This window comes from Solea solea, chromosome 14 (genome assembly GCF_958295425.1).
Source record: "Solea solea chromosome 14, fSolSol10.1, whole genome shotgun sequence".
Classification (NCBI taxonomy): Eukaryota; Metazoa; Chordata; class Actinopteri; order Pleuronectiformes; family Soleidae; genus Solea; species Solea solea.
The window spans coordinates 24,918,148-24,943,348 of NC_081147.1; the positions used below are offsets into that span (position 1 = coordinate 24,918,148).

General features: G+C 43.1%; 1 protein-coding gene across 13 annotated transcripts in view; it reads left to right on the forward strand.

Annotated features, from left to right (window-relative positions):
• The window catches only part of rapgef2b (Rap guanine nucleotide exchange factor 2b), a 96,193-nt gene that overhangs the window by 60,181 nt on the left and 10,811 nt on the right, over positions 1-25,201 (forward strand). For 7 of the 13 annotated variants that reach the window (XM_058649163.1, XM_058649164.1, XM_058649172.1 and 4 more), the window contains 13 exons: positions 13,813-13,944; positions 17,804-17,981; positions 19,230-19,366; positions 20,031-20,189; positions 20,791-20,943; positions 21,051-21,215; positions 21,339-21,458; positions 21,565-21,768; positions 22,959-23,067; positions 23,163-23,439; positions 23,674-23,831; positions 24,204-24,218; positions 24,597-24,837. In XM_058649163.1, the coding sequence (XP_058505146.1) occupies positions 13,813-13,944; positions 17,804-17,981; positions 19,230-19,366; positions 20,031-20,189; positions 20,791-20,943; positions 21,051-21,215; positions 21,339-21,458; positions 21,565-21,768; positions 22,959-23,067; positions 23,163-23,439; positions 23,674-23,831; positions 24,204-24,218; positions 24,597-24,837 (2,048 nt within the window). Of the gene's footprint in view, positions 1-5,754; positions 6,445-13,812; positions 13,945-17,803; positions 17,982-19,229; positions 19,367-20,030; positions 20,190-20,790; positions 20,944-21,050; positions 21,216-21,338; positions 21,459-21,564; positions 21,769-22,958; positions 23,068-23,162; positions 23,440-23,673; positions 23,832-24,203; positions 24,219-24,596; positions 24,838-25,201 lie in introns of those variants that run through there. The other 6 variants (XM_058649176.1, XM_058649166.1, XM_058649177.1 and 3 more) reach the window with 6 other exon arrangements.

A 25,201-nucleotide genomic window follows, 5' to 3' on the forward strand; every position in this document is an offset into this window, starting at 1 on the left:
TTTCTGTACCTGTTCTTGATTCTTGCCTCCTGCATTCCCTCACCTTCAGATTGAGACACAGTTTTATTCAGGGGGGCAGCAAATGTTTATTTTCTCCATCAATTCATTAGTAACTCAATGAATCCACTAATGTTTTGTGCATAAAATATAAATGGTCGTTACAATTTCTTTATTACATTCTCAGATTTCATAGGTTATTGTAAGAATAAGAAAAAGGGTTCTAATATTTATCTGAAGTGAATTTTTTTGGTCTCAACTCTTCATCAATCATTGAGGTCGATTCATTTTATTTTGACCAATTACTCCACTCATTTGTTCGGCTCCAGAGATTTTCACATTAATTTCAAATCAGTAAAAGTGGCAGTGGTGATCGATGAAGGACAACACAGTTCATTTATTCTCCACAGTTTCTATTTCACAGTAAATATCGTGCATTTGGATTTGCAGTCAAAGTCACTCTTCCTTTGTGTCGCTGAATTGCTTTTCCTGAATGTCTCCCTTCTCGAGCACACACACTAAAAGCAGAATCTGCGTTTATAGTTATTCATAGCAACATATCAAACATTTTTTATTTTTTTTGCTTTGATAGAAGTGGAACAGATATTTTTGGGCAGATTTTATGTTCTTGTGTGATAATAGTGTTGCGGGTGAAATTGTGACTCGTGCCGCTGAGGAAAAATAAGCTGCTCACTTTACAAACCGGCTGTGGTTCATTTCCATTTCTCCGTCTGTGTTACGGAACATACGCACTGACATTTGACGGGCTTTTCATGTCAGTTATGACATTCAAAGACCTTTTTGAAAGTTGGGTATTTTCAGATTGGGTGACAGATGACATTTATGTAGATGAATATGAGCGTGCGCGGTGGGGATAACGGAGCTTTGTGTGTTTTTGTTTGATTTGCAGCACTTGAATTTGATCAGACTATTGAACCATTCGATCTGTCCAGCATTGAACTGCTGTGATGACGACGCCGGACCCTGCAAATGATGCTGTGTTTCCATCAGGGTACGGTTTGGTTTGGTACACTACGGTTTGGTTTGGGTCAGGCGGGATGTGCAGGCGTCGTACTGGTGCGATGACGACGAGCGGCGATATTGAAGGCGACGACAGTGCTCTTTTTTTCCCTGCTCGGTTTCTGGCTGTTTGTCTCAACAAGACGTCAAGCTTTGTGTGAGAATAGACTCGATTTCCATGGGATATTTACACCGATTGCAAGGGATTTCTGTTGCCCAATCAGCTGACTGTGCAGGGCGGAGCCAGTCTAGCCGAAGATTGGAACAGTTGGGTGTGGATATTTTGGTACTATTCTTAATAGAAAGACAAAAAACAACACGGTACTAAACCCAAACATTCTGCTCGGTGTTAAAAATGCTTTTTTAAGTTGAACATAAAACGTATTCATCTGTTTTGTTTCGCGTTCGTTGTTTGGTCCCCGTGATGTTAGCTGGACAATGATAACAACAGGACAAAGACTGTGATGACAGTGGTTTGGATCAGGTGTGTTTACTCGTACAGGTCATTTCTCTTAAGTTCAGACATTTCAATGAAGCAAATTAAGCATCTCTGCATGAATTGTATCTCTGTTCGCAAATGATTGAAATTCACATCTTTGCATTGAGTAGGCATGTTATGTTATTGTGCACTTGTGCTCACATCATGTGTTTGAATCATGTACGGTTTAAGGTTAACGTTGTTTTCTTTTCGTTTCTTGTGCAACTGAATGGTGAAACTTGCTTCCTGACACTTAGTTCCACCTCATCCCTCGCTGTCAGTGTAAAGTTAAAGACTTCCAGTTCATAACCTTCCATAGTTACTCAATAACCCGATCCAGTGACCTTTAGTTAATCATCAACTTCACGCTCAACTTGCCAGAAGTCTTACTCTCCTACTTATTCTCTTGTTTTGTTTTTTTCATCCTCCATTTTGATTTATACGCCTTGTAGCAGGTGCGTGCATACGACAGATGTTTTGCCCCCTGTGCACTTAGCAACATAATCTTTTTAAACGCGTCGCACCGCTTGTGTTTCTGCCAAATTATTTTCAGAGCAGCGTGCTAGTGGTGACAACAGGGTGATAAATGAAATCAACCCTCGGGCTGACGCAGCTACAGAAATATAGTCTCTCTATTAGATCATCATTTCTGTTCCTACAATGCCATTTAACAGTGTTGTAATAGGACTGATGTTGAGGATTAATGCACGGAGCTGGCACACGGTCGCGCTGTGTGTGGCTTTCTGTCGGCTAACATACAGTAATCAATGAATGAGAGTGGCTTTTGATCCTGTGATTGACGGTTGAGGTTTTCTTGAGCAAGATGGTGAAAAATGACCTGCTTTACTCTCTGAAAATGAGGGAAATGAGATGTTCTCTGAAGCAAAGTGTAGTTTGATGTTACGGTTCAGTCTGACTTTGTATCTCACCACACATATGCCTGTTTTAATCTAAAGATTAAGTCTAGAAATATTCCATAGACCTATTTAACATATGTTTTAATCACATAAGTGTTGTCTGAAGCCTGCAGTGTCATAATCCTGAGCTACAACGTACGCCATTTGTGCTCCTAATCTGATTTTCTTGGTTTTAAGACTTGTGAGTGTTTCATTTTATAGTTAATTTGACTGATTTATGATACTGGAAACATTCCAGCTTTGTTATTATGATTATTATGCACACATAATCATAACATTATTGTGCTCTGTGAGATATGTGGTTATCTTCTTTTTTGTTGTTTTTAACACAAATGGAAAGAGTTTAATTTAAAATAGGTGGATACAAATCTAAGATATTACCATGGAATGATCCCTTCTTCTGTTTTCACCAATCAAAACAACAGCCTTTGAGTGTGTGTGTGTGTGTGTGTCTGGTGTCATCCAGCAGTGTTATGAGGTTTTTATGGTTTTAATGCCACACATCAGCAAACAAAAGTATCACATGACCCGCACACTATAAATGCATTGAGCAGTTGCAGACATGCCGGGTTCACAGACTGTTTACAAATGGCACTCGAGGCTCCGCCCCCACTCTGCCTCATGCATTTAGCACACACTGCAATTGAGCTTGAGTGCATTTATGTTATTCTCCAGTGGCGTTATTCACATCACTGTCACAATCGTCTAAGATCGATGCTGCGCTGCCTCTCGGCATTTACACTTAGCTTGTGATTAGTCAGAGGAAAAAAGGGCCGGTTTGTTCCTAGAAAGCTTTAAACAAGGAAGGGGGCGTGGCCTGATACTCCCCAGACGCGACCCCCGTTGCCGTGGTGATGTAATGATGCCCCGGCCCTCCCCGCACCCCCCTCCGGGTGATTGTTGTAGACGTTAATGACCAAGCTGCGCAGCGAAGCACCTGAGCTTTCCTCTTGTTGTTTTGCTACATTACATCATGGCTGGGGGGCAGGAGAGGTGATGTCATAGTGGGTCTCCAGCTTCCCTCCCCCCCTCCCACTACAAACCTCCCACTCGCTTCCCCACTGCTTTGATTTGAACCGCTCCAACACGAGTCATTGTATGCTCGCTGCTTTCTAGGCATTGTCTGAAGCGCGACAGCACAGCTAATATAATAACGGAAACGTAAAAATAGTATAGTATTAGATTTCCTTTTTTTTCCCTTATGTTCATTAATTGCTCTTAAAAATCTGCATATTTTTCTTCAATTGTACAATTGAGACGTCATCATGTGCAGATCAGAATGTCAACGATTCTTGTTTATTAATGCAAGAAATGTACAGTAGTAGTTGTTTCATGTCATGAAAGCTTTAAATGAACAGTTCAAAAACGTAATGTATACAACATATTTAACCAGACGCTGAGAATATTTGAGAATATAATTCAGTTCACCTTAAAGATCAAACTCTAGAGTAACGGGTACAGAAAATTGCTCATCATACACATACATTCAATATTTTTACATTAGTTAATGATTAATTTTGTAATAAAAGTATTTGTTTCATGACCATTTCATAAAGCTTTGGTACTTTAGCTCTACAGTACATGTTTTTGCACAGACACATTTTCTCTCCTGTCTCTCGTCTCTTTATCAATACATCAAAATGACAAGAAAGTGACTGCGATGGAGCGAGATGACAGGAAATGACTGGCACTGTCAACAATGCAGGACAGGGCTTTGACAACAATGACAAACAACCGTAATGAAATAAAAAAAATAAAATAACTGTCACGTCTAGTTTTTGCGGTGTGGAACTTTATATCCGGGCGCTGCCTTATCTTTGTCATCTATAGAAGAAAGTGTGACAGCTTCACTTGGTGATAGTAAGACTTCATTTGTGACGCTGATATAATGGTTTTGGGTGACCTTTAACCCCCCCCACCCCCTTCTTTTGTTCCCTGTGAAGCTTTGTTATCACATAAAGTATGCTGTTATCTCTCTCTGAACTAGCTAGACCTTCATATGTGGGATCATCTAAGCATCCAATATCCAGAGTCTATGGAGACACAAATGCACACACAACACACACGTACAGCGTCCTTAGTGACCTTTACCCTAGAATCTAAACCCTATTCTAACCCTAACACCAAGTTGACCCTTGACCCTTTAAAAAAAAAAAGCCCTTTAAAGTCCTCACAAAGATAGACTACACACACACACACACACACACAGCACCACACACATTTTTTTCCATCTTGCTCTCACAAAGCAGAGAAGTGTAGTGTTGTTTTGTTATTTGAATCCTTGCTGTCACTGATGCTGCTGCTGCTCGCTGTAGTACAGCTGAGTGAGGGTGAAGTGCCAGAGTCTATTGCCACTTTCTCTGTCTCTTTCTCTCCTACAAACACACTCGTCCCCGTCTCTCCCCCCCTCCTCCCTTCACTTCACTGTGTCTCGCTGCCTCGTCACCACAGCAACTGAAGGCCCTGGAGGGTGTGTAGGGGGCTGAATGGGTGGTTGAGTGGTTAGTGGGGTGCCGGGGGGTCGCGCTCACCCGGTTGCCATGGCTATTTCAGCTGAGCAACGGTGACGGCAGTGACATCATTGCTGCCACTCTCCAGCACGTTGTCGTTCTCCATCTTCCACCTGCCCTCTTTTTAATTTTTTTACTCCTGAATCGACGCCACTCTTTCTCTCTCCGTCCACCACCTCCTGTACTCTCTCTCTCTCTCTCCCTCAATAGGAAGTGCCTCTGTCTCAGTTTCTCTGTCTCCCCACCCAGGAAATGGCTTTTCCTTCATGTGGTTACTATGCCAACCGACTCCAGCCGCTTTCTGGTGCCGACGTGAGCGTGATAATGGCATTTTACTCTGCATTTGGTGCCTCCTCTCTTCCCTCCATCCTTCAATCACACATTTTATCTATTTCTCGCATCCTTTTCTCTCGTTCCTCCCACCACTCGTCTGCAAATATGCCCTGTCTTTTCTTTTCTTTTTCTTTTTTGCTTTGTGTATCATCTCCTCTTCCTCACTTCCAGCCTCTCATCCGCCCTTCTCTTCTTTCCATCTCTCTATCAGTGGTTGTGCCCTCCAGAGAGAGGAGCACTGCCATTGTGGCTGCTCTTACAGCATCACTGTCAGGCAGGGGAGGAGGTCCTGACTCCCCAATACCCTCACCCCCACTCAATCTCCCCCCTCCTCCTCCTCCTGACACACACACTTACACACACAAACCCTCCTCCTCCTCTCGCTCCCGTTACAAACAAACCGCTGCTGGTTTAAACGCACAGTGCGTTGGTGGAGGCTGGCTTCAAATAATCTACTGGTGCAAAACAGGCGCTGCGGTGTGTGTGTGTGTGTGTGTGCGTGCGTGCGTGCGTGTGTTTTTTCCTTTTACTTTCAAGAGAGGGAGGGGAGACGGAGAGATAGCGGAGAGGGAGCAAACGTGAGTGAAAGTGTTGTCAGCCATTTTTCTCATCTTTTTTTTTTTTGCTCTTCCCCTCACCGTGTTCTGCTTTATTATCGGCGCTGGTGTTCCTCCTGCTGGAGATGTGATTGTCAAGTGCGCGGAGAGAAGACGCTGGGTTGTTTCGTTGCTTGGATAAAAGGATATATATTTCTTTTTTCATTTCTCTCTCTCGCTCTGTCTCGCTCCTCCTCCTCCTCCTCCTCCTCCTGTGTGGTTTTAAGATATTTCTGTGGGAAGCAGCGGGGAGGCTGGAGAAGCTGCTGTTGGTTGTGGAGAGTCTAATCAGGCCAAGAGAAGGGAAGGAGAGAGGAGAGGAGAGGAGAGGAGAGCGGATACTCCCAGACCTGTCAAGCCGCCGCCGCCTCCTCCTCCTCCTTTCAGAGAGAGAGGGAGAGAGAGAGAGAGAGACGGTGCAGCCGAAGGGAGGAGAGAGGGCAGGAGGGTTTTGGATGGATATGGGGGGTCAATGCTGAGGCATAGTGCAGGTCCGGGATGTAAGATTTTAGCCCGGTGAACATTTTTTCATTATGAAACCATTAGCAGCATCAGACAGCAATGGAGTCCCGAGCCAGCAAGATAAAACCCCGGTAAGTAGCCTATCGACGTGCAACCTTTCTCCCGTGTGTGTGTGTGTGTGTGTATGTCCTCTTCCGCCCCCCCCTCCCTCCACCTCATTTATGACCCTGTAGATATGATTACCGGCCTTATAATGGATGTGCATCGGATTTCCATCCGAGTCTGCACGCGATGAATGAATGACTGAATGAATGAATGAACGCGGCGCATGCAGGACCCAAGGGCGAGACAGGAGGAAAACACGGAAGAACGGGGCTGATTATTATTGCGCTGTCGAGCCTCAGATGTGTGTCAGTGTGTTGTACTAGAAACGGCCGCCATGTGCTCGCTGTCACTTCGCACGCGCACGCGTAGATTTTTTTATTATTATTTAAATGATCTATTTATCTCATATTTATACGTGCAGGGCCCTGTCTGGATTTATTTTATTAGGAGCGTATGTGAGACCTATAAAAGTGCCATGTCACAATGTTGCCAATCACACACACACACACACACACGGACACACACACACACACGCGCGCGCGCACGTACAGTGGTGCAGGTGTGAGTTTAACGACCGTAGTCGTCTGTGCCCTCATTATGTTTTACGACGCACTGAGGTGACAATATTTGATCGTACAGGTCCACGAGACGGTGCGCGTGAAATTAAACACGCCGCGTGTGCAGAGCAGAGGTGTCATTCGTATTGAGGGAGATTTAAAGGTTGAAATCAGTGTGTAAGAGATAAGATGATGATGATGATGGTGGTGGTTTAATGGGAGAGGTGATGTCATGTGAGCAGTGAGACTCGTCCCACCTTTTAGCCTCTGGGATGAGCTGCTCCAGCTCAAATGCAGCAGCGGTGATTTATGCAGGGTGAGTTATTTTAAGCAGAGGCAGAATAAAAATCGATATGTATGGAAGAACACAGTTGATATTTCCTGTTTTCACGATGACGATCAGCTGAGACGAGTCTCGAGCCAGCTGTACTCGCTGGTGGCGCTGTCCGTGGTGCTGGAAGCAGCCGGCGCGGCCTCAGCAGACCTTCCTGAGGGCCTGAGCTCATCCGCACTTGAACAGTAAAAAGAAACCGGATTGATCGGTTGTCAGCGCCGCTGGCATCACTCACGCGCCCCGGGACCACACACACGCGTACGCGCACGCTCAGGCGTGCACGGGCACGCCCGCAGTCTTGTAAATGACACTGATGGATCAGAACAAAGCAGTTTCCCTTAAAGGAATACTTCAACTTGCATTAAGCTTTGTATTACTAGAATAGGGGTAGTATTTTTGAAAAGTTGTGCTTCCCAACCTTTGTTGAGAAATGCTTTCTTTTCTTTGTAACGTGCCCACCAGTGACACTTGGCCCTGTTAGCGTAACTGTTAGCAAAGATGGCGGACACTGTTTACATGCTGGGAATAAGGTCCCGTCCCCCTACGAGTGGGTCTAAAAAGTGCAGAATTAGCGTTATAGTTTCAAGCCTCGGTCCAAGTGTCACTGGTGGGCACGTAACAAAAAAAGAGTGAAGATATTTCTCGACTCGGGGTAAACTTTCAAAAATACTACCCCTATTCTAGTAATACAAAGCTAAATGCAAATCGGCCAAGTTTTCCTTTAATACGGCTTTTATAAATGACATTAAGAACCAATTAGCTCCATAATGTATAACTTCCTATAAGCAATAGGTGGATTAAGGTTGACTTATTACATCACAGACCCAAACAGCTTGAACTGGCAGCTAGTTGTTAGCATGCCTAAAGACTGTAACCGTCCTCGACTACGACTTCTCACTGTTGTGTTCTTCTTCTGTGAATTGGCACAAACTTGTATTTCCCGTGTCAAAGTCTCACATCATCTGGATGTGTTAGTCCAGCTTTGAGAAATTAGATTTAGTAATATTTCTCTTAGAAAACAACACAACTTAACGTGTATTTTATGCATCCCATTTTAGTCAGATTAACATATATTTTTTTTAATGTCATGTAAACTAACTTTTCAAAACTATCATACACAATACTTTTAACATGCTTATACAGTGTGCATGTAGCTTTAGACTATGTGCCTATCTGTATGGTAGCATTTAAAAGACATTTTCAGCTAAACTTTTATAATTTTAGGATTTCAAGTTGTGCCGTGCCATTTGCGTAATCCCACAATTCATTAAATGTCATCGTTCAGTATTCATTTGATTGGTTTTTCCAGCAATATAACAGTAACTTAACAGTAATTGCTTTTCCAAGATAAGAAAAACAGCTCATTTACCTTTAAGTAGCACAGTATAATGAGTCATGAAGTTCAACACCGATGCAGATCGAGCTGAACTAAACCAGCAGATAAGACAGCGGTTACATCAAACACTGAAAAACACGAGTTTGACAATCTCAGTTTAAAGTTGTGAGTCTTTCAGTGCAAAGAAATCAGCTTTATTACTCAAGTAAAATCCCATTCTCCCAAGTTTTATTTTTGCTTTCTGAGATTTATTTTTTATTGAACTGCATTATGTTGATTACATGTCCTCAGATTTAATATGACCTCCTTCACTGTCTTCTTTTTTTCCATCCCTGTTTGTTTCCCATTGTTTGTTTTCTAATGTTTTAGCATATAAATGGAGACTTGGGTAAATATTCATTTAGCCAGCAGGAAACCCACCATGGGTAGAGTCAATAACAGCCACTAGATCCCATTTCAGTAATGACATCACGATAGTAACCTTATGGCCACTGGCTTTTATAGCCTGATGTTTAATTCCCGTATTGCTTTTTTTTTTCCTTTGGAGATCTGTGATTTACATTCTTATTGCTGCATTTTATCTTTTACGGCTACAGAGCAAATAACTCACACCATCACGGCACAATCCATGTTGATTTATCAGGGTTTTATAGGCCTGGCCATGAATGCCATCTCCTTATCTTTGAACAGTTGTTGGAATTTAGGTCCACATACATGCCATAGCCTCGCTGTGCTGGGGTAATAAATAGTATTGAAATTACAGTCAGGGAATTGACACTTTGTGACCTGTTTTCCATAACTTTTGTCACATTTATGTCTTATAATCTGTCAGCAATGTAGACACAGTGCAAACAAACATACTTCATGAAGATTTATTGATGTGTAGCCTTTCCAATGGAATACCTTTAAACAATAATTGGCATCTCGTGGGCTAATTTCTCGTTATAGATCGTCGTCTCCTTCCCGTCTGTCGGCTGGCGAGGCTGCAGCTAAGACGAGGAAATCCCGGAGAGAATATCAGACCCATTTAATCAGACGCCACACCTAAAAGATTTAAATCTTTTGAATCCTGAGGCTCTGGAAAACGGGGAGCTGCCCCCTGTGGTCGGGATAAAACTGTGGGATGTGTTTGTTGTCTCTTTAACAAGCAGACAAACTTACTAAACCAGGTGTTTGAGTTCCAGAAAGTTGGGTTCTTTTTAAAGATTGTTTAATGCAGTGCATTTTACACGGAGTTGCATTTCTGAGCTTGGCCATTCACAGCTCTGGACAGCCAGGGTAGTAGCACAGATTCACCCGGGGCATAGAAAGGCAGTAAAGAGATTGAAAGTCAGCCAGGGCTTCCACCCAGCAATCTAGGTCATTAGGTCTACAGTGTAATTTAAGGAGCGCCACATCTGCTCACATGTAGGCAGAAGTGAATGTTGCTGCTCTAGTATTAGAGCGATGCTTAATCTTCCCGTGACAGCTGATCGTACATGTTTTTTGGCTCGCGGTTCTGCAGAGCTCACCTCGTTTGTTTGCGAGAGAACAGTGAATTCTGGAGCACAGGAGTAAAGGGAGGACTTCATAAGGTAGGGGGACTCGCCGTGATGGATGTTGAGCGTATTAGAATCAGAATTATACATCATTTTAGACTAGATCATTTTAGAATAGACATCAACAGTGCACAGTGCATGTGTTGCCATGTCGCTGTGCCGCTGGTGGGAAAAGCTTAATGAGTGTGTGTCGTTATTGTTGTACTGGCATCCATCTTGGCCCAATCTCTTGCATGCCATTGGGCCGACGAAGTCAATGGACCACATGCTTATAGACTGAATGGACCCTGGCTTATTGACCAACAGACAGATGACCTAAATGAGTGGAGAGAAAGGATTAAGTGTTTATTATCCTCTCCCTTTATCCCTCTTTCCTGTCCTCCCTCTCTCCAGGCGGGTGGGGTTCTGTTGGGAGGAGGTGGTTCCTCCTCTCGCTGGTTATGGAAACCAGTTGGGATATTATTATTGACATATGGACCACTCCGGTGCCTGGCTGGAAGGCTGTATCGACAAAGCTCCACATGACTGGTCTTGTACTCAATACTGAGAATATTCAATTCATTTACCCCCAGTGCACTCCCTCTTATTGATTAGAGAACCAAAGTGTTATGAAGAGGTTAACAATTCTTGACCCAAAATTAAGTGGGTCATGATTACGTATTTTTTTAAAGGCTAAATAATTTCCTGACGGTGTGTGGTAAGGTACTAGAAGCTTCTTAAAGACGACCCTTTGCTACAAATGACTGTTAATTCTCTAGACTCGCAGCCCGCCATAATCTAATTTGACCAGGCGTAGTTTCATAATGAACCAAATCATAACAGTACAATAGGTTGCACCCTTAAAGTTTTGCCTGTCCACACAAGTAGATTTTAAAGTTTTAAATGCAAAGGTGTGTGTAACCTGAAAGTGTCATGCAATACAGTTCCCTCTCAGGCGTTCAGAGCTTCTCTTTCATTGTTCTTGTTGACATGGCCACGCATTCGGAAGCAGCAGCAGCAGCGTTCTGCAAATAGATTCTGCGAAACCTCATCCCTTTGCACTGTACTTTGTGCATATTGCAACGACGATAAACCCTGGTCTATTCTATACTATACACTTTAGTTTGTGTAGTGTTTACCTGGCACTTCAGCTCTGATGCAAACAGCATGTGTGTGCACATGAACACCACCAAATTAATTAATTATTTGCAAAACACAGTAGATGAGTAGACTTTCATGCTTCAGCATTATTTTTAACTTCATTTTCTAACTATACCACACTCTTGTCCCTAAGTTGGCTCATGTTACCCTGACAACAGACTGATGAGAATCTCCAACACACTGCGTGTAACTTGTCTTCTGTGGCTCTGTGACGCGAGCGCGATGAGACTGAACCGCGATCAAATTTGGTGCAAAAGTCATCAATGTGTCAAGGCTCCACTTAAATACAAAGGCGATTTATCACGCTAGCGCAATATAGTCCAGCTGGTAACAATAACATTGCTCAGCTGGAGGCAGCGAGAGTGAAGTCAACCCAGATGAGGGGATGGGAAAATAGTCGCCTGAGGGAGGTTAGTGACTGACTGGACCCTCTGGTCGACCATTTTGGTTAGTGCAGCCAGCCAGATAATTAAACATGATGGCGATCTTTGACACAGTATAATCACATCACACTTCAGTGCCACAGGAGCCGCACTGTCTGCCGCTCAGTCTCTCCTCGCCGTTCTTATCTCACCTTCTCACAGACAAAGTTTAGCTCTCAATTTTCTTTATTGTGTGCATCATTAATATTGAGAGGACGTTTAGTCAAAACTAGTTAAATGTTGGCAGCGGAACTCTCAACTCTCTTTTACTCTTAAAATTTAAATTAAGCCACAATGCAGATGAGCGCTTCAGAGTATGTGATGATGTACATTTGATTAAAGTGCGCTCAACAGCAGACAACGGTTCAAACTCATTAACATGTAAAAGGAACCTTCAAAATATGTACATGGTTTCTATCTAGTGTGTTTCCATTTGTCACGCGAGTGAGACTTCATTTCACTCTTTCAGCTGCAGAGACTGATTTCCATAATGACCTGAGGTGGAGCGGTTGTTTTCAGTGCGGTTTCTAGACGGATGCAACCGTCACCCAGACTTCCACACTTCAGAGACCATTTCAACTTAAACTTCAGACGTAAAGAGCGGAAAATCCTGGTTAGTGACAGCACAATCTGTCCAATACCACAGCTATAGCACTTCAGGATTCATAGGAGGAAAGTATCCCCCCCACCCCCGACCTTTATTCACCGTCGTTTATCAAAGCTCCGTCAAAAGTATTTTTCCTTTCCAGAGGGAAAATTATAAATCACCTGGACATAAATTAAATCCCAAATGTTATTTACCGTCCCTATCTGAGATTACACAGCAAGTATAAAAATGTGTAAACTCACCGTCGAGATGATTTAGCTGCGACATCCGACAGCATGACAAATGAAGCAACTTAGTTAAAGCAGCCACATTAGACCTTTAGGTGTAAAAAAATGGAATATTGATGTGCTGCCACAGCTAGAAGTGAAGTTGAAAGTGGTTCAGAGTGGTCGCCCTGCTGAGTATCACATATATATTGGTAAATAAAACATTTAGCCATTAAATATTCACGTTTATAGACCCTGTGAACCAGTTTACGCAGCATGATCAAACTCATCATCTCTGCCATCGTCAAATGGAAACATTCCATGCAAATACTACAGTATATACTATATTACACACACACTTTGAAGTTTAAAAAGTTAAATTTTAAGGCATAGTATGGTAACTAATTGTTTTTCAACTACAGCATGTTCTTCAAAACAAGTCATTTTAATAAAATGCCTAAGATTTCACAAGTGGCTTTCTGCTATACTTAATTATTCCACCTTCATTTCCATAAGAAAGTGGGTTGGCTCAAAATGTGGCTAATTACAGTGGTGATTTACAGTGCAGTGCAGTGTGAATTACACTGAGGGGTTCCCCTTCCATTACTGCCTGGTGTTCATTTTTGATTATCCCAGTCGTGAGCTGTAATTGAGGTATTTCCTCAGCGTATGCAGCTTATGTTTTTGCATTCTGAAGCACACGGTAGCTAAACACCGATGTACCAACGACTCACGGCAGTTCATTTGATTGTCATAGACCTTTTAAAGGTCCTCCCCTTTTTAACACATGCACTCTTAACCTGACATATAGACGGAGGGCGAAGAAGAGGATACTGTTTTCATACCCTTAGTGTGTGTGAAACTTGATCGTTACTTTTGACACCTTCAGCAAATCTGGATTGTTTAATTAACAGCTTGTCATCTCTGCCTTTTCCCTTTGCTTTTATAATAGATTATGTGTTAAGCTGAGCTCTCACTGTGGGACTAATTAATATTTTCCTTCTGATAATATTGGATAAACCCAACAATTGGAATTAAAGGCTAAAACTAATCCCTGTTTTCAAAAACTCTTCTCCGTGTTAACTGTTAAACATATTCATACAGTCAATCAAATGCTCAGTGGAAATTAAACAGGCCACGGAATCCAGACAAAGTGAACAACATCATGCTGCTAGGTGTGTTTCCAAACATCAGTGTGAGTGTTGGACTGACGGATAACTGACCATCTGTGTGTGTGTGTGTGTGTATGTGCAGCTCCCCGCCGACTTCAGCAGACTTCACCTGGCCGACGGCTTGCACCCACAGGTGACCCACGTCTCCTCCAGCCACTCAGGATGTAGTATCACCAGCGACTCTGGAAGCAGCAGCCTGTCAGACATTTACCAGGTAAGGCCTGCCAACCTCGGTGCTGGACCCCGAGACTGGACCCCCCCTCCCCCCTCTGGATAGCTGTGTAGCTGCTGTAGTTTCCCAACTGGCTAGTAGACGACGTTATTAAAACTCTCTCAGCGATGGTCGTGTGTGGTTACAGAGTTTATTTACAATTTTAAACGTTTAAAAAAAAGAATGTTTTAATGCATTTTCCAGCCTTGAATTGCATGAGACACCACACTAGCAGCCATTCAGCGTTCCTTGGCTCTGGCGATTTCTTATAAATTATTATTATTTTACTTGGCTTAATTGTCAAGTGTATAAATATTAGTGACATCTAATGGTAAGGAAGGACTCTGCTCACTCCTTCCTTTTCCAAGTGCACCAGGGAACTACTTCACATACCAAAAAGTATATAAACACAACTCTCGCTTCTCTTCTACTCGCATTTGTCTTTGTCCTCTACATGTATGCGACCTTTTTACAGCATAAACGGACTTGTTTTAAGTGTTTCCAACCCGATCTGAGGTTTTTAAACTGAGCCCGGCTCGTGCCGTTCCTATGGTCAAAACTCTCCTTGGTGAAATGACACGATATCTACCTGTGGGAGCACATGTGAAGTCTCATTACAGTAGTCTAATACATAATTGTGTTGAAAATAAATCTGACTAAAGAATGAATGAAAGAAACTGGTCCCCAGTGGTAAATAAAACACAATTGAGCTCACATACACACACACACATTCTCGTGACTGTGTTTGTGCCCTGAACCTTGCGACTAATCCTCTTAACGCACACACACACACACACACCATTGGCTGGAATGCCGTCACCTGCTGTGTGCCTATTTATGTGAGCATGTTTGTTTGTCAAATGTGTGCATGTGACTCTGCTCAGGGGCATCAGCCAGAACCTCATCCTGGTTTGTGTTCATAGTCTTGGTGGCGTTGACCTGTTTGAATGCAGCTGTATTGTGTGTGTGTGTGGAGCAGGGGTGAGTGAGCTGTAGTGTAGAGTTATGTGTGTGTGTGTGTGTGTGGCCATGATGTTGCTGGCTGGGGCAGGTTGAACAGACTTCTGCTGTCCCCCAGTCTGTGATCCTGGTCTTAGAGCCATCTGCTATCAGCTCTCTGGCAGTCTCTTGATATCTCGATCTCTGCATCTCTCTCTCTCTCACACAGTTTTACAGCATTGCTAATGAGGTTACTCATTGATGATGCATTCCCTTGCCCCCACACCCTAACTGAACCATCACAGCTTAGTGCCTAACCCTTAACATAAACCTAATTCTAACAGCAACCCTGAAACCAGGTCTTAACCTTGGAGAAAGTCCTCTAAAGTTGAGGCAACCGGCCAATAATGTCATCACTTTCCCAAAATCTCCTTTATTTATCCTTCTCTCTCCTCCTTTTTCTTCAAACACGTTCCTTCTTGTTGTCTTTTAATCTTCTTCTCTTGTAACAGGTGATAAAATGTCTCCGCTCAGTAAATGTGCTGATTTACTTCGGTGCGATCGGCTTTATTTTCCTCGAGGTTTCTCGCTGTGCTTTTTGCATTTCATCCAATTTAGAGCAATCGAGCTTTTCTGATAATCAAGCCGCCATTTGAGTCATTTTCAGAGCGTCATATTTGCTGGTTTGAAGTGCTGGTGTCACTTTTGAGGAGTTTGGACTGTTTGGTGTTGAAAAACAAGCAATTTCAGCTCTGGAAAACTCTATTTTCCTTCTTAATGTGAGTAGTTTCTGGTTTCTTTGCCCCATATAAAAAAAAAAGAAGAAGAAATCATTAAAACATTTTTCATCATTTCTGACATTTCATTAAACAATATTCGATCCAAAGGTTCCAAAATTGGGTTTTTCTGCTCTCGTCTTGTTTACGTCACCTCCTGACCCCTTAGATTAATCTGAAAACCACTTACAGCAACTACTGCACCTCGCCTGAATTGACAGCTAATTGTGAACCACTTGTACTCCAGGTACCTTGAGAATACAGCATGACGTCTCATGTTTGTTTTGTGCAACATTGTTTTTTAATCGTTAAGCTTAAGTTTCCCCCTGCAGGTTCCAGAATTAAGTGTAGCAGATTACCAGCGATGTTTGTGCTTCTCACTGGGGGTGTTTTTTGTTCGTGGGAGGCTCGGTTCTTATCACAGGCGACCAGTTGTTGAAAGAAGACCAGTATTATGTTTCTAAATCACTGTGTAGATTTTGTTTTTGCACATGTGAGGAGTTACGAGCAGCAGATATTTGAAAGAGCGCTGAGGCCTCAATGACGTGAAGAGAGCCACGTCACCGTCACATCACAATGTTTTCTATCTGAATAAATCATGAAATTGGTCCTTCAGTAGGACTTTGAAAGCATTGATCCCAAGAATAGCCCTGATGAAATATTAACAACACCTGACTTGCTTACTGTCTCTTAATGCTTACAGCATATTTATTGATTTTTTTTGATACATGACATGAAAATGAGCCCATGCAGAGGCGTACGGAGAACCTTTGTTTAAATGCAGCGTGTTTTTCTCACAGACTTTTTACAAAGTTGTGTCCATTGAAGTCTTTGTGGTTTCTGTAAAGGAATACAGCATGAATTTTTTTACCGTTTTATGTCTGCTCTTTGTTTGCGGATACAACAAGGTGAACCTGTCTAGGATGGGTCAGATTTACAGATGGAATTAAAATTCCAGAATATACAGAGACGGTTGTTGCAATTCCTCGTTCGTTTGTCTCTCTCTCTCTCTCTCTCTCTCTATATATATATATATATATATATATATATATATATATATGTTTTGCTATTTCAGCTTTACAACAGATTTGCAGCTGCTGTTTCCATTGTTTACTGCTCCCCAGTCAAAAGGCCACGACACGCATACACCCACATCATCCGTGCAGACGCTGTCCTGGCCCCTCCCACCAGGGTGTGACGCCCTGGTGAAGCCACTGAGACACTGGCCTGAATCATTAATGAGTCTTGTGCACATGGCATTTGCGGAGAAATGACAGCGGTTTTACTGTGACTTGGCGCTGGTGCGGGGAGGTTTGAAAAATTAAAAGCAGGCAGAACCGTCTGGGAGGTGAAGATGCGTGTGGCTCTTGGATTTTGTGGACGCTTTGCTAAGGCGACCTTTTCTTCTTTTCCTGTTGAGAAGCGTGCGGTTGAGCCCAGCGCTGAGGTGAGAGGGTTCAGTGCTGCAGTGTGGCTGATGTTTGTTTTTATTCCCTCTGCTTTGGTTTGTTCGTGTTGTGATCCAGGGAGCTTGGACCAGGCACCGTGGCACCGTGGCCCCTCTTGTCATTTATGGAAATATTTTCCTTTGATGATCGCAGGAGGACTCCGTTAGTATCGCTCAGGAGGCGGGAGTAATTGCATTACTTTCGCCCCTCATCTTAGTTCATTTTCCATGGTTTCACACATGTTTCATCTTGTGCTTTCAAAGAGCAGGATCTGGCTGCGAGGCAGGCGGTGAAGTTTACTGAGGGGAACAGGAAACGGGGAAGCTGGTGGTTAATGAGCTCGCGGCTATGCATAGCAGACTGTTTACTGTGAGGTGTTGATGAGTGTTCTTTTTCCCCTATACTGTACTAAATTCCTCCTGATCAGTGTATGGACGTGGATCAGATCTTTGCAGCAGAGGGTGTTGTGTGTCACCGCTTATGCTTGGAATGGAAAATAATCTCAGCTGTGTGTATTTGCTGTGCTGCATCTTAATTGTGCTGCTGATGTACCTGCGTTTACATCACTGACAGTGTACAGTACGTGGTGATCGTCTGAGTCCGGGGCAGCTGTCGATGTCGGACTGGGACAATGAACCCTCCCCCCCCTCCCTGTGTTCATAATCAATAATTGATTATACTTTCTTCTTTTTTTTTTAGGCCACAGAGAACGAACCGGGTGACATGGACCTGAGTGGCCTCCCGGAGACCGCCGTCGACTCTGAGGAGGACGACGATGAAGAGGACATCGAGCGAGCGTCGGATCCCCTCATGAGCCGGGACATTGTGCGAGATTGCCTGGAGAAGGACCCGATGGACAGAACCGATGATGACATCGGTGAGTGCCCGGCAACCACAGCGTTTGATTGTCTCTTCTTTTGTCTTGTGTGTTTCACACGTCGCAAAACAAACTGAGACAGCACTTGTGTTTGCATCTAGAGTAAAAATATGAACTCAAAGCTCAGTGTGAGATTTTAAGATGTTGGAATCAAGTGGGACAGTACGCGTCCCAGTTCAAAATGAAGTCAGTTCTCCATAAAAACCACACCCTTCATTATTAAATCGGTCACAGTAAATTTACATCGTCAAGTCTGAACTGCTCTAGTTTATCACATAAGCTTTATCAGACCTCCACTATCATATCCCTCAAAGCTATAACTCGACTCCAGCGATAATGATACGAGTGTTTAGAAAAAATAAATAAGTACACACAGACAATAGAGAGTGAGAAGGATTGCCGCCCCCCAACCCCCCCCCCCCCCCGATGCTGTACACCCCTCCTTCTGCCGGCAGGCTTTTCTAGGTCACTCTGGCACATCCTCTCGACTCACCTCTCCCAGCACATTAAACTTTCAGTGCTTCCACGGCTTCACACATGATGCTGTTGGTTTGCCAAGCACAGGTCAGACTTAACGTCAGACTGTTGCCGCTGCCGGCCAGCGAATATGGAAATTGGTGGTAGACGATGATGTCGGGATTAAATACACGAGCCACTGGAACGTTACGCTGCAATTTCAGTGTGTACAAATATCAATGCTTTTTTATTCATAATGTCTGCTCACTGCTTTATAGATTTATGGATTTCCCAGAACAAGTGGGAAACTTATAACAAAAGCAGCAACATGGAGCCATTTTCACTGTTAAATACCTTTGGACACATAAGACAATGTGATCACACTTTGTCGCGGCTGACGGATCACAGCGTGATTCCTGTTGAGGTCCGGTGTCTCCGGTGAAATCACACAGAGGCCACAGACTGATGTGTGAGCAATTATTCTCGCCCGGCTTTGAAGGTTTATATCAATAGGATTGATATTTAGCTCCATGTTCTCCAGATAATGATTCCTCTGTCGGCTATTCATTGTGTCGGTGATCCATTCTGACGCTCAGCCTCCAGCTCGTGCCTTGCTTGGCTGGAAGCGAGAGCAGTGCAGACGTGCCAAAAGCACTGCATGTCCTCTTTTTTTTCTTTTTTTTTTTTTCTCCTCTGGGTGTCAAGACGCTGTTTGCTCTTTTTTTTTTCTCAAACCTCCCCCTCTTTTCCTCCCTCCCTCCCTCCGCTGTCTCTCCTCTGTCCCTCACACAGAGCAATTACTGGAGTTCATGCATCAACTGCCGGCGTTTGCAAACATGACCATGTCAGTGAGGAGGGAACTCTGCGCCGTCATGGTTTTTGCTGTGGTGGAACGCGCCGGCACCATCGTTCTGAATGATGGAGAGGAGGTGTGTAGTCTTCTATATTTATCCACTCATGAGCTCGGTCCTGTGGCCTTATCTTGTGTTTTAATTGTATTTATATAGGCCTGTGTGTGTGTGTGTGAGTGTGTCTCTTTCTCTCTCCATTTGATGTTTTTTTCTGCTCTATTAAACCTGAATGGCAGACATCTCTTTATCACCAGGCCTCTCTTAGATCCCTGAGGCAACAAAAGCAGGCTTCACTTATTCTCTTTCTCTCCGGCCAAAGAATTTTCAATGGAGATGATTCAATTGTGTTGCTACAAAGTACTCAAACAATAAAGAGCAAGACATGCCTCCAAGGCTCGACCACCTCAGTGAATGTCCAGTCATAGAGAATATGAGGTTCATTGAGTATGTTATTGCTGTCAATTTAAAGCTGTAAACCTGATTATTCATGCATATACTATGGTATTTGTAGTGTATATTAATGTATTAGTTTAGCAGGGATTTGATTGAGACTTTAATTATGCCCTTGCTATTGTTGTATTCAAATGAGGAAAGTAAGGAGCCATCTGTCGGGTAGTTACTTCACAGGGTTTGTTTTGATTTAATAACTTTGACTCATTAAGAAATGACAGCTGTGGGGAATATTACTCACTTGAACTGTGCCGTCATTGTTGTAATTCTTTTGTATGTGTCTGTTTGGTAGTTGGACTCCTGGTCGGTGATTCTGAATGGTTCGGTGGAAGTGACGTACCCGGACAACCGGACTGAGATCCTGTGCATGGGGAACAGCTTTGGGGTGTCTCCAACCATGGAAAAGGAATACATGAAGGGTGTGATGAAGACCAAGGTGGATGACTGCCAGGTAGGATTATGATGTTCTCACCCAGGGCTGTTGACACACACACACACACACACACACATCCCTCTCTGGGGTTAACAGGTCAATTTCCTCTGCGTGTCGGTGTGGAGAGCGTAGCACAAAGCCTGACATCATATCATGGCTATTCCCACTGTGGCCTGCCTACTGGTGCCAGTTACAACAGCCAGCAGGTGTTGGCTCTCAAACGTGTCTTTAAATGTGAGAAGCAACCGTTCTGATAGATATTGGACCGGCTCACAGAGCGAGATTATGTTTTTGTGTGTGAATCATGGGATTATTGGTGATGAAGTGTAAAGACACGGACACCACAAGCTGAGCTCTTCTGGCTTCTTTGTTTCTTTGTCTGTGGAAGCCCCCGTTTCATAATTCATCACTGAGGATAGTAGTTTAGTTGCCAGGCAGAATTTAATATTACTTAGCTGCTCTCAGTTTAAATTATTTTCTAAGACCCTTCATTACTGTGTGCCAGTTGGTTCCTTCATGTAGGATTAGCTAATCTCTAATCAAGTGACGACACAAACGAATCAAGACTGTTAATTACTGAATTATTGAAAAAATGATTGATTTATTTTTTCTTGTACAGTTTGTGTGCATAGCCCAGCAGGACTACTGCTGCATCCTCAACCAGGTGGAGAAGAACATGCAGAAGGTGGAGGAGGAAGGTGAAATTGTGATGGTGAAGGAGCACCGTGAACTGGACCGCACTGGCACCAGGAAAGGACACATCGTCATCAAGGTGACAAACGTGCATTCAGTCAAATGAAGATTAAATGCAAAAATTATTTTGAATTTTTCAGCTAAAAAAATATGTTGCAATTAACGATAATCCATGTTTAATGCCAGGGCACATCGGAGCGTCTCACCATGCACCTAGTGGAGGAGCACTCAGTGGTGGACCCCACATACATAGAGGACTTCCTCTTGACCTACAGGACCTTCCTCTCCAGCCCCATGGTCGTGGGCAAGAAGCTGCTGGAGTGGTTCCACGACCCCAGTCTCAGGGACAAGGTAAACCCAGAAGGGCTGATGCGAGATGTCAACTTTATACTGCACTAAATAACATTTGAATCACAATATCCCCTTGGAAATGTATGTAAAGTAAAATGTACATTGATCATGTGATTGCTCCAGGTTACACGGGTAGTCTTGCTGTGGGTAAATAATCACTTTAACGACTTTGAGGGTGACCCTGCTATGACTCACTTTCTGGAGGAGTTTGAGAACAATCTGGAGAAAGAAGTAAGTGTTAATGTGAGTGCACCTACTGAATTCTTCTAAACATGCAAAAATAGATTTGGTTCATTTTAAGTGACTTTTCTCACATTGATTTGTGTTTGTTTTTTGTTTTTTATTCCAGAAAATGTGTGGGCATCTTAGACTGTTAAATATTGCGTGTGCTGCTAAAGCCAAGCCGCGGCTGGTGACACTGACCAAGCCGTCCAGAGACTCTCCGCTGGCGTTCAGCCTGCTCGGAGGTCAGGAGAAAGGTTTCCGCATCTTTATCGATGCCGTGGAGCCTGGGAGCAAAGCAGCGGAAGTCGGCCTTAAGCGTGGAGATCAGGTAAGATATTTCCAAGGTTGACACTTCCTCCATAACATTGTTTGGTATTGTTTTCGTTAGATAGTGTGAAGACAGCATACATAACTACTGCTTCCACTGTTTTGAACATTTGGATTTCTTTTTGAGGTGTAGGCAAAAATATAAACCCCCAAATGGTCCCATGTTTAGCAGCCTCAGAAGCATTTTGTCTTTCTGAAGGCTTCACTTGTGAGAACAAATCATTCCTGTCACAGGAAATTGAAGGAAAAATAATCCTTTTTTTCCATCCAAATTCATTTTGGTTGTGAAACTGGCATTAAAAGCTCTTTTTAATTTGTGTTCTAAGTCCGATATTGAACATGCCAGTAGCAGAGAACACTGTCTTGGCTTTTCTCTTTGCAATTTAAACTCAACAATTTTCACACTCTGCAGTCTTCAGGGCTTTAAGCAAAGTCCCTTAATCCTTAAAACCATCTCGAGAGTGTCTGGATGCAAGTTAAGCCTTTCTGACTCCAAACATCCCCTGCAGCTGTTTCCCCAAAAGGAAGCAGAGAAGCCCTTGGAAGCTTTATTATACCCTCTCTGGACTTGTGGCTTCTTTTTGCTTCATTTGCTCTCATTATTTAAGTATTTTTAGAGCATAAAAAGAAGTCGTTTTGTCAGTGTGTCATTAGCATTAGTCCCTGCGGAGTAAAATCCCAAAACAGACATTTTGTCGTGTTGCTCCATCTTTAACCGGCAGAAGAAAATCAGAGAGCGGCCTGTACTTACATCCCCCGTCAAAGGTGACTTCCTCTCTTACTAAAGAGGAAGTGGCAGTGCCTGCTTGGCAGATTGTGTTTAAATGCAAATATCCGGCTCCAGGACAGAGGGCAAGCTGTTGTGACAAGGAACGAGACAATTTGATGGGCGACGTGTTCCGTGTTAATGTCAAAACCGTATGTTGGACTCAATGTCAAATTATAAAACACACATGCATTTGACAGTTTATTACCTGCCTTTGTTTACTGGGAAGAATATAGTTCAGAGGTCAGTTCCTCTATTTTAAGAAGCATTTTTTTCCAATGTCATGGTAAAGTATAATGTAGAGGAGTCTTTCTTTCTTCACCTCAGTTATTTTTTAATTATTTTTTATAAGGTTTTTAGTTTATAACTATGCAATAGGTAGTTTGCAGCATTAATCCGATGGATTTCCTCTCTTTCTTTCACAGATCTTAGAGGTCAATGGGCAGAACTTTGAGAATGTCCAGCTCAGCAAAGCCAATGAGATTCTGAAGAACAACACCCACTTGTCAATAACTGTGAAAACAAACCTTTTAGGTAAGATTTTGTGATCAAATTTGCTTATATGTCACAATAATAAACCTGAGCTCAAAGTGAAACCTCACATTTGTCTGTTTCCTCCTTCTTTTTAGTGTTCAAAGAACTCCTTTTGAAGCCTGACCACGACCACGACCTGGACGGCGAGGAGGAGCACGACCGAAAGAACGGAGCGCCTCACCTTCCAAAGATTGGCGACATCAAGAAGGCCAGCCGCTACTCCATCCCTGACCTGGCGGTGGACGTGGAGCAGGTGATGGGCCTGGAGAAGGTCAGCAAGAAAGCCAAGTCCAACTCGGTGGGAGGACGCAACAAGCTGAAGAAGATCTTCGACAAGACGATCACCAGCATCCTGCCTCCTAAACCATACAAGTAATAACACCCATTCACATGTATCCTGGTCTGTTTTTATCTTTCTTTCACTGAACCAACTGTGAGCCTGTCACTGGATCAGTAAACCAGAATCAGGTGTGAATACATTTCATGGGGAATATGTTCTCTGTAGCTAAATTAGTCCACACCTCCCAGTTCTTGCCAGCTCAAACATCGCCCTCTGCCTTTTGTTGTCAGAACTGCTGTCTCACCATCTCTCTCTGGTTTCCATAGTGACGTTTGCGTGGGCCAATCACAGGACGACAGCATTGTGGGCATGAAACAGTCCAAACAGATCCCACCAGCTCTGCCCGTCAGCGGGAACCTCTCATCGTCGAACCCAGACCTCCTGCAGTCTCACCATCGCATCCTTGACTTCAACAACCAGCCAGGTACAACACTAATGACTGTACAACACTCATGTTTGCTGTCACTAACGAGTAAATAAAATGCATCACCAATTTTTATTAAAACAAAGGGTCATGGTTAGGGTTAACACAAACAATGAAGACACAGACCTTGAGGGTTAAGGTTACTGCGGTCAAATGGAACCTTTGGATGTCCAATTTTATTTCAGATGGTATAAATATCAATATTTTTGAAATAGCAAATGTTACATTTATGCTTCTGGAGAATCATTTCAATTAAACACCCATTAAAATGACTTGTGCGTAGTTTTGACTACCAACAGTATAGCACAACCTCTATTTTTAACTGGATCCTCATTAACACTTGTCCATCACATGTTATTTATGTTCTTTCAGTTCCAGTCGTACCAAGTGAGTATGTTTCTTTTCCCCCGTGGTGGTCAGCCTCTATTTGAATACATTAATATTAAGATTACTACTCTCGTCTGCAGATGTAATATAATCTTATAATCAGCATAATATCTGCCTGCGAACGCTAACCGCTAACGGCAATGCACTGACATCTGACATTTCCCTTCTCTGTGGGCGCTTTGAGATGATTTTTGATTTTTGTCATGGAGATTTGAGATTTGGGTGTGTTTCTGATCAATTGAGTGATCAAAGGTTTGGTGGGTTTTGGTAAAAAGGCTTTTACTGGCTTTCAAATCCATGGTTTGCTCTGCTCTTAGATTACGTGACAGTTATATTAAATTGAAGGTGATTCGTTAAAGCGCCACGTGTTGTCCACAGACATGTCTGACCAGGTGCTGAGGGTCTTCAAGGCTGACCAGCAGTCTCGGTACATCATGATCGGGAAGGACACGACGGCTAAGGAGGTGGTCGCCCAGGCCATCAGGGAGTTCGCCCTGACTGCGGCGCCAGAGGCTTATTCACTGTGTGAGGTGTCTGTCACGCCAGAGGGCGTCATCAAGCAGAGGCGACTACCAGACCAGCTCTCCAAACTGGCTGACAGAATTCAGCTGAGCGGAAGGTAATGTCCTCTAAAGTTTAATGTGCTGCCCTGCACCATTTCCTCTCCCTCTGTTGTCATCCTTACATTAATCAGTTAGCCAGGACTCTTGTTTAACTATTATTCTTTCATTCTTTTTAGTCCCCACTGGCTAAATATTGGTTAAATTACAATATAGGAATGTAGTAATAACCATACGAGTGTTAACCAATCACCATAATCCACAAAAATGTCAGAATTGATTGTCTTATGGTTGAATAAACCAAGATGATGGTTTCAAATTGCCTTGTCCAAGATATCCAAAGAAGCAGAAGGTGTATTAAGCATAAAATGCTGATATCTCCATATACAAAAGGTGTTTTCTGATTTAAAAAGGTGTGTTTTT